The sequence below is a fragment of the Setaria viridis genome, chromosome 9 (assembly GCF_005286985.2).
Source record: "Setaria viridis chromosome 9, Setaria_viridis_v4.0, whole genome shotgun sequence".
NCBI classification, from domain to species: domain Eukaryota; kingdom Viridiplantae; phylum Streptophyta; class Magnoliopsida; order Poales; family Poaceae; genus Setaria; species Setaria viridis.
The window spans coordinates 18345753-18359751 of record NC_048271.2 but is presented as its reverse complement, the minus strand read 5'-3'; the positions used below and the strand labels follow the sequence as shown (position 1 = coordinate 18359751).

Sequence of the window (13999 nt, the reverse complement as noted above, 5' to 3'; positions counted from 1 at the left end):
TTTACGAAATTTAAATTTAAATAGGTTTTAGCAGACTACTGCAAGTGATCTTTATGAGAGAAACTTCACAAGAATATAGATTAGCACAAATCAAGCTCTAGGTCAACAAGAACTTGAAGAACACAACAAGCACACTAGATAAAGGATTTGTTTACCAAAATTCACTCCCACAAAGGAAGCTATGTCTCCGATGAGGAGCTCAGAAAGAGCCAGGTCCTCACTAACCTTTTACCTCTCTCAATCAACCACAAAGGAGGATTGAGTCACTTACTATGAATCCTCCAAGAGGATGGGCAATACAAACTTCCCGGGTGCACCACACCAAGAGGACGCTCAAACGGGCGATGCCGAACCGTCTAGAAGCAAGCTTCGAGAGTAACAAACATGAATTGAAGACTAAAGATGCTTCAAGTGCTCTTGAGATGAACTTGGTTAACCTCACACTCCAAGCTAGAGTCACACACCTCAAATCCTTCTCTCACCCAAGCCCTAGCTCAAAACTCTCAAAGATTTAGCTCAAGGAGGGAGTAGGGAGGAGTATTGAATGCTCTTGGATGTGTTTGTCTCAGGTTAGGTTAGCAGCAAATGAAGAGGGGGGCTGACGGGGTATAAATACCTGAGCCCCAAAAACTAGCTATTGATGTACTGTTAAGTGACTATCGAAACTTCCAACACCAGGTCGGAACTTCCGATCCTGATCAAATAAATCCGCTGAGTATCCCTTGTCAGAAGTTTCTAAAAACATCCGACAGGTGTCGGAACTTCCGATACTCATAGAAACTGTGAGAAATAAAATGTGCAAGTGTGTGATTAAGGTGTCTCTTATGGGTAGTTAGCATCTCAAGTAAGCACTTTGACATCTTCAAGCAAACTAGCCGCGTCCCTCTTTATAGTACGGTGCTCCTATACTCAAATTCAAAAATAGAAAGTAACAAATCGATTTTCCTTGATGCTTGAACACGTTTCCACAAGTACTCAGGGGTCCTTTCTGACACATTTGCACTTCTATAGATTTGAACCTATCAATTTCTCGATAAAATTGTTAGTCCCTTAATTATGCATGTCTTCAACACCAAAACCCACTTAGGGGGCCAAATGCACTTTCACCCCCTTCAGAATGCCTCCACCAATTGGCTTGCTCCTCACCTAGACCGCTGTTGATGTTTAGACCCAGCAACCTACCGAGGGGGTGCCCAAGGTAGTGTTTTGGTTAGTCGGGCTCGTCAAGTTAAGGAACTCAAAGGTAAACACAAACACACGATTTAGATAGGTTTGGTCGCTACATTGCATAATACCCTATGTCTTGTGTGTTGATTGGATTGAATTGCTTTGGAGGGGGTCCCTGCCTCACCTTATATTGCTGGGGGTAGGGGTACAGGTCGGTTGTTTACAAGAATACTAGTCGAATTCGACTAAACGAGTTCCACTCCTATTGCTAAGAGTACTTTTCCTAATCCTCGACTAGTTCAAGTCTTTGCCACGTAGACTAGCGATCCTGCAACATAGTCTCCATGTCAGATACATCTCGGTATCCAGCCTCATATTTAGGACTGTCCAAACCTTCTGGTGGGCCCATAGATATATGTACAACATGCCCCCGAGTACTTTTTAGTCAAATGCAGCAGTTCTGAATACTTTTGCAGGTTTCACCGACTAGTTTTGTTGCTCTTCGAGTGCTTCATCGAATTGAGTCTTCAAAAAGTATGCGAGCACTACCATGCGGCTAGAATGTGCTTAGGCCTCATTTAACTTAGCCTTGTATCCTTCAATCTTGAATCTTTACATGGGAGTGGGATGAAAGTTGCACTCCATATGAAGTAGCCCTTGAGCTTAGGTTGAATCGAAGAATTAGGTTGAGGGTCGATCTATAATTTGCATCACTTTCCCCTTAAAAACCTAGAGAAAAAACTTTTTTATCGATGGGCACGTGGCACGCAGCCCCGGAGCCATTATCCGACTAGTGTGGTGGGTATAAGGGTCAACCTCTAGTCAACGTGACCATCTTTTAACGAAAATCTTATCTCTTCCAAAAATAGAGGTAACTGCCAATCAGGTGCCGCGAAATCTTTGAATCCGTTAAACCTGAATATTTCTTTATTCACGCTGCTGTTACTTCACCACGGTTATAAATAACAGATGAAAACATCCCTTCCGTTTTACCTTTGCCATCTGTTGTTTCAACTTCCACACTGTAGCCCTAGTGCCGCCGCTGCCCAATCTCCGAGCACTAGCGCCGCCATCCCCCACCACTCAGTCCCTGAGTGCATGCGATAGAAGAAACTCATGACGTCAAGGATGGGGAAAAAAGCTGCTGCTGTGAAACCTACCATGGAGGACAAGAAGAAGAAGTCTGACAAGAAGAAGGAGCTGCAGTTGCCAGCGCCCAAGTATGGGAAGACAGACTAGACTGCACCGCCAACACCTGGTTGTGCTTGGAAGTGGTCATCTTTGAAGGAAGAGGAGATGAAGGTACTTGTGGCTGCCAATCTGCTCCAAGATCAAGACTTTATCAACTAGAGATCCACCTATGGCAACCCATGGCTACTGGAGGAGTACCCGGATGAAATGGTAATCTTCACCCACTTCATCGAATGAGATCTTGCTTTGCTGGCATCCGATTTTTTCCGAGGTATGTTGGAATATTATAAGTTGGAGCTAGTTCATCTAAATCCCAACGACATTCTGCACACTGCTATCTTTGTGCATCTCTGAAACTTTCTTGGGGATCAGGCCCCACTTCTAACTTTTTCGGAAGTTTTTCTGAGTGAAGCCGCAACTGAAGAGGGAGCACACCCAAGTAGCCGAAGGTGCCGGAATTAGATGAGGGAGAAGCTCAATAGCGTCTACCTGGATTATGAGCTAATAGACTCAAATGTTGGGTGGAAGGAGAAATGGTGCTACATTGGCAACCACGACCCCAAGCTCTCCAAGCTGATAGGACAACGCCCCACCTGAACAACTGGTAGCTGGATGAGCCAACTCACGGAGACTGCCTTTAACCCGAGCTACCGGTATGTCTGGGTGTACTAACTAGTCTTTCCGTGTAGGAAGATGTCAATTTGTACTGATCTGCACCTCCTCCTCCTGGATTAGAAGATATTTGTGAAGCTACCCCTCGCGTACATATGGCAGAGAGCGAGAGTGATGAGGAGGAGGAGAAAGTACTCGAGGCCTCCAGCAGCTCTAGTTTTGATGTTGTGGAGGACTTCGAAGTCAAGGCCCGACCATCTGATAAGGCTAGGTCATCCTCTGGATCGATGAAGCGTGCAGCCGATGAAGATCTTGAAGCTGCAATTCCTCCACCGCCAAAGAAGAAGTGGTTCGTTGCTATGAAGCGGGCCATAAAGAAGTCCGTCACCACAGAAAACATACCCTCCTCCCCTACGGTAATTACTTATGAAGAAGGACAAGATCCTGAGGATCATGTACTCCCAGTAGGAAATTCCCATACCACCATGTCTACTCAAGATGGCATTGGTGGTTTGCAGGTACTCGAAGAGGTGACCGAGGTGGAAAAGGTGGCTGCTGAGGCTTCTCAACATAAGCTGCCGGTCATCGAGGAGGTGATTGAAATTGAAGATGATCCAGAACCTCCGCTTGCTGAGGTGGACCTTGCCGGTACAAGAACTACCCAAAGCGCAGCGATGGTGGCTAAGGCTGGCAATGATCATGCCGCGACCATTCAAGCCGGGACAAAGGAACCATCTCTAACCATCAAGCCACTGCGCCTGATAGGGGAACCTTCTCTGAAGTTGAGGAAATCTACAAGGTATGCCTTGCTACTCATTTGAGTACGAATTGTAGCTCATGATTAACTTGTTTGATGTCTCTAAAATTTTGATGTATACAAGAAAATCCTTTGATGTGGAACTTGGAGGGCCTAGCCTGAAGCCCGCGACTGATGGTAGTAGCCACTCGGTCCAGAATGTTTCCCCAGCTCAAGCAAGTCCACAGCCAAAAGAACATACTATGAGGATAAGCAATCCAGGTGCTGTGTCTTGTATAGCAGCGTTGGTGCAAGATGTTATATCATTTTTTACTGATGTTGTAGTGCCAGCCCCCGAGCAACAAGTGCCCGAAGATGTGGTTGCGACTACCTCTGGCACCATGGCTACGCTCGTAGCCCCCGAGCTGGAGATAGATTGAAGTGGCGGAAGTGCTAGAAATCATGGCTACCGACCCATCTTTCGAGCTAGGTCCGTCGACAAGTCTTGCCTTGGTTCCACTCAGTACAACAAATTCTGAAGCTCACGTGGATCCACTGGTGGCTGGGATATTACTCTTGAAAATATCCAGCTGATCGATGAACCATTGTTGAACGTAGTAATGGTAGCCGGAATGATGGAGATGCACCGTCGTATCGGTGCTTATGCTTGATTCAGCTTCTTCCATAACTTGTAATTAGTAATTAGTACCCATACCCTGATACGAGTACTTACTCTGTGTTGCAGGATGTCATAAAACGCTCCCGTTGGAAGTTGCAAATGCTTCTAGGCTTTGGGGACTCAGTACTCCATGCTAAGACCCTTGAAAAAAGGAGCTTCCAAGGAGAGGGAGTACTCCTCCTGACTACTGATGAAGTATGACACACAAGCAGATGAATATCGGAACGATCCAACAGCTAGTGGAGGAAAAAGACCATCTCAAGGGGCGCAACAATTCATTGAATCAGCAAATGAAAGGAAATTTATCTTCTTTGTTAGATTTTGAGTACTGATTATGTTTGTAATATTGATCCTCTTATGTATTATTTGTGCAGTGCTCGAGAAGTCGAAAGAAGATCTCCAGAGTCAAGTCACCGATTGGAAGAACTCTTACTACCGGGTGACGGATCAACACGATAAGCTAGTATCAAGATATGAGAACCTGGAGCATCACCTGAAGAAAGAGAAAAGATGCGCGAAGATGGTGAGGGTGACTTGGTCAATACCATGAAGACCATTCAGGAACGCGAAACCGAGCTGGAAGCTGAAGGAGATATTTGAAGCAGCCTAGCCGATAGCAGATATGGTGGAGCCCCCAGTTGAGGGTGTAGAGCCCCGCCCGCTGTCCGAAGTACTCAAGGACGTGCCAGCGAAATTCACCAGCTACATTCAGAAGATGGTGAAGTCTGTCTCCAAGCAGCTACTGAGCTTCATCAAGTCCTTTTATCCTCAAGCTAATCTGGCTCCTGTTGCGGAGGGAATCGCGAAGGACTGTTTGGATGAGCTCTTTCAGCAGTACTTGCAAGAGATGGACCCCATTGCAGAAGAAGTAGCAAATCATCTAGTCCTTGAGTAGTTCTGTATGCAGAGCAAACATTAGTTCCTGTACTGTAAACATGGTATGAATACTTTGAAATGTAAATAGTTCTAAGTCTTGTTGCAATCTCTGCTGCTTTCGACTTGTTGTTTTAGTGCATCTTACGATCTTCCATGATATTTGCTCCTATGGTAGATGTAAGTGTTTACGCACAAGGCTTCTTTGATGAGCCTCTTCAGATACACGATGTAGAGTACTTAGGATGCGACTCCTTTATGCGGAGTATGAGTACTCAAGGTATCTGGGTAGTTAGACCTCTTGGGCGAGTAGTCTCTTCAGAGTTTTCTTCAATTAGAGCCTACCTTTACAACCTCTCTGGGTTGTATTGATGCTGCGCTCTAGAAAACCTAGAACTGCAAACTTGTTATTACAGGTCACGACTAGACAGACTTGTCTAATAGATAATATCTCAGGTAGTTTAGTTAACCCCCGAAGTACTAATGGCTTCTTTTCTGCAAGCCACTAAGGGACAGATTTGTCCAATGAGTTAACTAACTCATGAATTTTACTGCAAACTTACTTTTGCGAGCCAGCATTTGGACAATTTTGCCCAGTGAGTTGAATAACTCATTAAAATTTTGCATACTTGTTGCAAGACGCGTTTGGGCGATTTTGCCCAAGGAGCTAAATAGCTTACTGTAGTTGTGCAGACTTGTCATTACAAGCTGCGATTTGGGTGATTTTGCCCAGGGAGCTGAATAGCTCTGTGAACTTGCTTCTACAAGCCGCAATTAGGTAGAAATAAGTAGTCGAATTATGACAAAAAAATATGACTGCCTTATTGAATTGTAATTCTACAACTAGGGCCGATGGCCGATGTACATGGATATGTAAACTAGGGATAAAATCGACATAATTGCTTGATGTTCCACGAGTTGTCGACGTCTTCACTAGAGAGATGTTGAAGCCTATACGATCCAAGTCCAGTGACCTTGGAGATGATGAACAGTCCCTCCCATGGTGAGTTTAGCTTGTGCAGTCCCTTGGTGTCTTGGATAGGCTTGAGGACCATATCACCTATATTGAATGAACGTTCTTTGATGTTACGATCATGATAGCGGCAGATTCCTTCAAGGTACCTTGCAGACTGGATAAGTGCAGCGAGCTTCTTCGAGGCTATCTAAGTCTAGATGCCTTATTTCTTCTGCTGCATCCTCCTCGTACCGCTCGACTGTTGGAGATTTTCACATGATGTCGGCAGGAAGAACAGCTTCAGATCCGTAGACCAAAAAGTAGGGTGATTGCCGTGTAGGCTTCTATGGCTGGGTGTGGAGCCCCCAGAGGACATTGGGTAGTTCTTTGAGCTGTTTGCCCCCTTTCGTGTTTCCAATATCGTGCAACATCTTCTTAAGAGCTTAAAGTACCATCCCATTGGCGCGCTCAACCTGGCCATTAACCCGCGGATGAGTGATAGAGACATACCGGACATCGATCCCACTGTTGTCGTAGTATTCCCAAACCTCGTGATTGTTGAAGTTGGAGCCCTGGTCTATGATAATATGATTGGGGAAGCCATAGCAGTGGGCAATTTCATCGAGGAAGTCGAGTACTCTGTCTGCCTTGGGGAAGGTTACTGGTTTCACCTCGATCCACTGGGTAAACTTATCAATTACCACCAGTACTCGGTTAAATCCTCCAGGCAGCATGGGTAGTGGGCCAATCATGTCGAGCCCCCAGTATGCGAAGGGCCAAGAGGGTCGTATGGTGGTCAGCTTGTAGGCAGGGATGTGATGTTGCTTGGTGAAGAATTTACATCCTTAGCATCGGTGGACTAGTTCCTCATCGTCAGCGAGAGTTGTAGGCCAATAGAACCCTGCTCTAAAAGCTTTGCCCACGATCGAGCACGAAGACACATGATTGCCGCAAACGCCTTTATGGATCTCCTCCAGTATGTCCTTGCCATCTTGTCGTAAGACGCGCTTCATGAGTACTCCTAACATGGCGCCTCTTCTGTAAAGCTTGTCTCTGACTCGAACATAGTTCTTGCTGCACTGTAAGACTTGCTCTACCTCTATCTTGTCTAGTGGTAGCTTGTGCTCTTTGATGTAGCCAATGAAGGGAACCCTCCAATATACGTCGATCATCATAACCTCCTGATCTAGTGCAGTAGGAGCTTGATCAGTAGTTCTTGATGGTGCCGGCTCCATTATGGATGGCTTGTCTAGCTCATGGATGAAAACCTCCGCTGGAACTTGAGCATGAGTAGATCCAAGCTTGGATAGGACGTTCGCGGCAACATTGTTGTCGCGAACTACATGGTGGAACTCCAGACCAGAGAATTTGTTCTCTAGCTTGCGTACTTCTGGGCAATATGCATCCATGTTCTTCTTGTGGCGATCCCACTCATCGTTGACTTGATTGACTACCTACCAGTGAGTAGTCGTAGACTAGCAATCGTTTGATTCCTAGCGAAATTGCCAGGCGGAGCCTATGCAAAAGCACCTCGTATTCACCTTCATTGTTGGATACTTTCTAGAAGATTTGCAGGATGTATTTGAGTAGTTCACCTTTGGGAGATATCAAGAGTACTTCTGCGCTGGCACCCTCGAGCCTGAGTGATCCGTCGAAATACATAACCCAATGCTTTGGCCACTTTTCTGGCATTGGAAGTTGATTCTCCCGCCATTCTGCTATGAAATCAACTAGTGCCTAGAATTTGATCGTAGTCCTTGACTTAAATTCCAGGGACAATGCTCCAAGTTCTACCGCCCACTTAGATATTCTTCCCGTTGCATCCCGATTGTGGAGAATTTCTCCAAGAGGAAAATTTGAGATGACGGAAATGTCGTGCTCCTAGAAGTAGTGTCGTAGCTTCCGCGAGGTGAGCAGTATTACATATAGAAATTTCTGGACCGATGGGTATCTGGCTATGGAATCTGACAACACCTCACTGACAAAGTAAATGGGCCTCTGTACTTTGTATACATGGCCTGGTTTTGGTCCTTCAACCATGATCACCGTATAGACGATGTTAGTAGTCGCGGCGATGTAAAGCAGTAAGTTTTCATTGGATTTTGGCGCTGTAAGAACTAGTTGCTTTGATAGGAAGTCCTTAAATTGTTGTAGGGCTTGATCTGCCTCCTCGGTCCACTAAAACTTATATTGCCGTTTGAGTAGTTTGAAGAAGGGTAGGCCTTGTTCTCCAAGCCTTGAGATGAATCTGTTGAAGGCCGCCATGCATCCAGTTAGCTTGTGGATGTCCTTGATGCATGACGGGGCATGCATGCCGGTGATGGCGGAGATCTTCTTGGGGCTTTAATTCCTCGAGAACTAAAGAGGAACCCAAGTAGTTTTCCGAAAGGCACGTCGAAGACGCACTTCGTCGGGTTGACCTTCCACCAGAATTCTCGCAAGCTTGTGAAAGTTTCTTCTAAATCCGCAATCCGGTCATTGGGATTTCTGGTCTTTACGACTTCTTCATCCATGTATGCCTCCATGTTGCAGTGTAGCTACTTTTTGAAGCACTCTTGGATTACCCGTTGGTAGGTAGCACCTGCGTTCTTTAACCCGAAAGATATTGTTGTGTAGCAGAAAACTCCGTACGGAGTGATGAACGCGGTCTTAAATTTGGTCTTATTCCTTGAGAGCTATCTGGTGATACCTCGAGTAGCAATCGAGGAAACAGAGTAGGGCACATCCAGCTGTGGAGTCAATGACTTGATCAATCCTAGAAAGGCCGAAGGGATCCTTTAGACAGTGTTTGTTGAGGTCTGTGTAGTCTACACACATTCTCCACTCATTGTTGTTTTTCTTTCGCACCAAGACAGGATTGGAGAGCCACTCTAGATGATAGACTTGTTTTATGAAGCCCGTCGCGAGTAGATTGGCCAGCTCTTTCTTGATGGCTTCCCTTCTGTCTTGGGGGAATCATCATAGGCGTTGCCTTTTTGGTGTAGCTTTTGGATTCACGTTTCATGAGTGCTCGATCAACTCCCTGGGCACCCCTGGCATCTCCACTAGTTTCCACGTGAAGATGTCTCGGTTGGCTCAAAGGAAGCTGACGAGCGCGATTTCCTATTTGGGATCCAGCCCTGTGCCAATCAAGACTATCTTGGAGCTATCACCAGTTTCAAGGTCAATGGCTTTGACATCTACTTCGCTCACCGGCTTGACCTTGGTTGCCCCCGACTTCTTTTTTGGAATCTCGAGTTCTAATAGGGACAACTTCTTGATAGACTTGCATCATAGAATTTCGTACTTGGGTAGTTGCTGCTAGCTCCTCGACTTTTGTGTCGTAGTCGTATGACCTCTTCAAGTCTCCGCGTAGGGAGAGTACTCCCTTGGGTCCCAGCATCTTAAGTACTAGGTACACATAGTGCTAGATGGCCATGAATTTGGCCAATGTTGATCTTCCGAGGATGGTGTGGTACGATGTTTCAAAGTCTGCTACCTCGAACCGGATGTATTCTGTCCGGTAATGTTCTTTGGTCCCAAAGGTAACTAGGGAAACCATCTGTCCAAGAGGTACACTCGCATTGCCTTGGGCAATCCTATAGAATAGAGAGTTCATAGGGGTGAGCATATCGGTGATGTTGAGGCCCATCTTCTTCAGTATCTTGGCGAATAGGACGTTGAGACCGCTACCACTGTTGATGAGTACTTTAGTGAGTCTGGAGCCAGCGACAACCATATCCACAATGAGGGGATACCATCCTGGGTCTGAGAAACTAGTCCATTGATCCCTCCTAGATAAGGTAATTGGCACCTCGAACTATTTGAGGAATGTTGGTGTCACAAGTTCAATGGACAGTATCTCTCGAAGGGCGAGCTTCTAGGACCGCTTAGTAGCATTAACAGATGTTCCGCCAAAGATTATGTTGATGGTGTTGGATGGGTTCAGGAACTTGCCATTGCCACCATCATCTTCATCTTCCTTAGCCTTGCCCTTGTTGTAGAGAAGTAGATGGGAAATACCACACACTCTAATAAGGAGGGTGACCTCTATATATATGGCCAATATGGCTTGGAGTACAAGAAATACATCAAGTGTACAAGGAAAGGATAAATAAATCCTAATATACACATATACTTCCTAATACCCGCTCGCAGTCGAAGCGGGAGGATCACGGATGCACAGACAGAACCTAAACTCAGTAAACAAAGGAGTTGGCAGGCCCTTCGTCATGATGTTCGCGAACTGGTGAGAGGACGGCACATGGAGGACCCGGACCTCACCTAATGCCACCTTCTCACGGACGAAGTGAATATCAATCTTGATGTGCTTCGTGCACCGATGATGCACCAGGTTGGTTGTCATGTAGACAGCACTCACCTTATCACAGTAGACAATAGTGGCCGAAGCAAGCAGGACATGAAGCTCCTGAAGAATTTGACGCAACTAGCAACACTCTGCCACAGTATGAGCCACAACCCGATACTCTACCTCAACACTGGAACGAGACACTATGGTCTGGTGCTTCGAGGACCAAGACACCAGATTGTCATCGAGGTAGACGCAAAAGCCGGAGGTGGAGCGTCTAGAGTCCGAGCAGCTAGCCTAGTCGGCATCGGAGTAGGCAGTCAGAGACTTAACAGGGCCGGTGCCGATGTGAAGCCTGGAGGAGAGCGTACCCTTCACATAGCACAGGATGCACTTGATCAGGGCCATGTGGGGCTCGCACGGGTCATGCATGAAGAGGCACACTTGTTGAACTGCATACGCCAGGTCAGGTCAAGTCAAAGTGAGGTACTGAAGAGCCCCAGTAAGACTCCGATACTCAGAGCCATCCTGGAGCTTGGCGCCGTCGTGTGCCAAAAGCTTGGCATGAGTGTCAACAAGAGTCATTGTAGAGTGACACTCAGCCATGCCAGCACGCTAAAGAAGATCCAGGGCGTGCTATCGCTGAGATAGAAACAGGCCCTGGGAGGAATGCGTAACGCAGATGCCAAGGAAGTGGTGTAGGTCACCAAGATCTGTCATGGCAAACTCGGAGTGAAGACGCCCCATGATGTGTCGAAGAAGAGTTGAGGATGAGGCGGTGAGGATGATGTCGTCGATGTAGAGTAGCAGGTAGGCGATGCTCTGCCCCTCTTTGTATACAAAGAGGAAGGTGTCGGAGGTAGAGGCGACAAAGCTGAGCTGTCAAAGGAAGGAGGTGAATCGTTGGTACCACGCCCTCGGGGCCTGCTTTAGTCCATACAAGGACTTATGCAGGAGACAGACGTGATTGGAGGCAGTAGGGTCGACGAAGCTGGGAGGCTGCTAGCAGTAGACAGTCTCCGCGAGGTGTTCGTAAAGAAATGCATTCTTCACGTCCAGCTGGTGGATCGGCCATGCATGAGAAATGGCAATGCTGAGGACGGTCTGTATCATCGCCGGTTTGACAACCGGACAGAAGGTCTCATCATAGTCGATGCCATGATGCTGGGACAAGCCACAAACCACCCAGCGCACCTTGTGCCGAGCGAAGGACCCATCAGCATGGAACTTATGCCGGAAGATCCATTTGCCCGACATGACATTAGCACCAGGTGGCCGCGGGACGAGGCGCCAGGTGTCATTGGCGATGAGGGCCTGGAACTCATCAACCATGGCAGCAAGCTAGTTGGTGTCAGCCAGAGCATTGCGATAGTTCGCCCGAATCGGAGAGGGCAGAGAAGAAGTCGAGGCTGTCATGCCCTGGTAGTGGACCCGCTGGATTGCCCCAGTCACAAACCGAGTGACAGGGCATGGAGGGGCAGGTGGTGACAAGGAGGGCGCATGAGGCGCTAGGGCCGGGGGCGTAGGAGGGACCGTGGGCGCTCGCCCGAACGGTTGGAGCGCTTGCCGGTGCAGTTGGGGCACTTGCCGGTGCGATCAGGGCGCTCGCCCGATTGGTCGGAGTGCACACCGGGATGGTCGGGGCGCTCGCCCGACCGATCGGAGCGCTCGCCGGTGCAATCAAGGTGCTCACCCGACCGGTTGGAGCGCTCGCCCGACCGTTCGGAGCGTTCACTGGTGAAGGAGAGAGCGGTTTCCCGCCCACAGATGGAGCAGGGTACACTGTCGGTCCACGTACCAAGATGGCGGGGTCATCGTTAGTGAGTTCCTGCAAAACAACGGGTGAGGGCTGCGGCTGCTCGACGTCTGAGGACGGGGTGACCGAGGTGGGAGCAGGAGCATCGGAGGAGCTGCACAAGAGGAAGTCGAGCTGCGATGGGTGAGTGGGGTGGGAGGAGAAGGGGAAAACGGACTCATCGAAGACAACATGGCGAGAGATGATGACTCGACGAGTGTACAAGTCAAGGCAGCGGTACCCCTTGTGAGAGGAGGGATAATCGAGGAAGACACAGGCTGTGGAACGAGGAGCAAGCTTGTGGCGTGCCGTGGCTGAGAGGTTAGAGTAACAAAGACAACCGAATACACGTAAGTAAGAGTACTCGGGAGTAAAGATGGCAACGGGTAAAATCCGCGCGGATATAAGGTCCAGGTATCCATACCCGCGAGTAAAAAATCATGCCCGCGCCCGTACCCGCTATCCGCCATGGGCAGAAAACCGTGCCCGTGCCCGCTATCCGCGGATAGCGCATGCCCGCGGGCATGCCCGTGTACCCGCATAGCATTTATACAACAGTAAGGCAAGAGACAAAAACCATCAGGCAACACAAAAAATACAACTCTCAATTCTAGTTTTTCACCATGTTAAACAACCATAGAGATAAAAACCATTAGATAAAGGTCTAACCAAGCAAAAAAATAAGTCTTACACACATTAACAGTTTAACAAAAATCCAATCATGTTCAGTTTTGCAGTTGCCATGATTTAGCCATCTTCCACATAGACAAATAATACAGAAGAAAGTGAACAATTGCCCATGGAAAAGAAGAGCTTGCAATTCCTTCCTTTTCTTTTTGAACCTTTACAATTCCTTCATACAACAACATCAACAATAAGATGAAAACATAACTACCATGAGACTTACTTTTAAGTCCAGATTATCAGAACATAGAAGCTACCTAGGCACCAGCGACCGGTGGACAGGGCACTGGCGGACGGGGCAACGGGCGGATCCGGTCCTCCGGGGACGAACGACGGCGGGAAGGGGTAGTGGGGCACTGGCGACGGGCGGATCCGGTCCTCCGGGAGGCACTGGCTGGCGGTGGATTCGGGACTCGGGAGGCGCTGGATTCAGCGCTGGCTGGCGGCGCTGGGGGAGATGGCAGCGGATTCAGGCGTCCGGGGTCGGCCGGCGGCGGGAAGGGGCGGCGCAAGCGGTGGCAAGTGGCGGCGGGAAGGGGTGGCGCAGGCGGTGGCAAGGGGCGGCGCTGGAATGGATCAGGAGTCGGGCGCGGGGAGATGGGGGACGGGGTCACGATCTCACGGACCGGGGAGGTCAGGACAGGAGTGACTTGTTGCGGCGAGCAGAGGGAGAACCGTAGAAATGAAACCCTAGACTCTGAGTTTATATACATGGTATTGCGGTTGGGGCCACATGTCAGTCATTGGAGTGGGTCTGGCGGGTTTGCGGGTGCGGATATCATTTTTTCACGCCCGTGAGCAAATATCCGTTGGGTCTAGGGTCACACCCGCGCCCGTGCCCGCGGGCACAGAGTTAGACCCATATCCGTGCCCATCGGGTTTCATATCCGCGGGTTTGCGGGTATTTTCTACCCATTGCCATCTTGACTCGGGAGGCTGGAAATAGAGGAGGTGGTAAGGAATGTCATTCTGAACGGCAGAGCAGAGGCATCGAATCAGAAGATAGGTGCTGGTGGCGA

General features: G+C 48.3%; 1 protein-coding gene across 1 annotated transcript; it reads right to left on the bottom strand.

Annotated features, from left to right (window-relative positions):
* Window positions 1-11503: 11503 nt before the first annotated feature.
* On the bottom strand, window positions 11504-11833 carry LOC140221126 (uncharacterized mitochondrial protein AtMg00820-like). Its single transcript, XM_072290449.1, has one exon. The coding sequence runs from the start codon at window positions 11831-11833 to the stop codon at window positions 11504-11506; it is 330 nt and encodes a 109-aa protein (XP_072146550.1).
* Between the last annotated feature and the right edge of the window lie 2166 nt (window positions 11834-13999).

Bases quoted from the DNA above. Each gene is read 5' to 3' on its own strand.
- LOC140221126 (XM_072290449.1), bottom strand. From the start codon at position 11,833: ATGGTTGATGAGTTCCAGGCCCTCATCGCCAATGACACCTGGCGCCTC.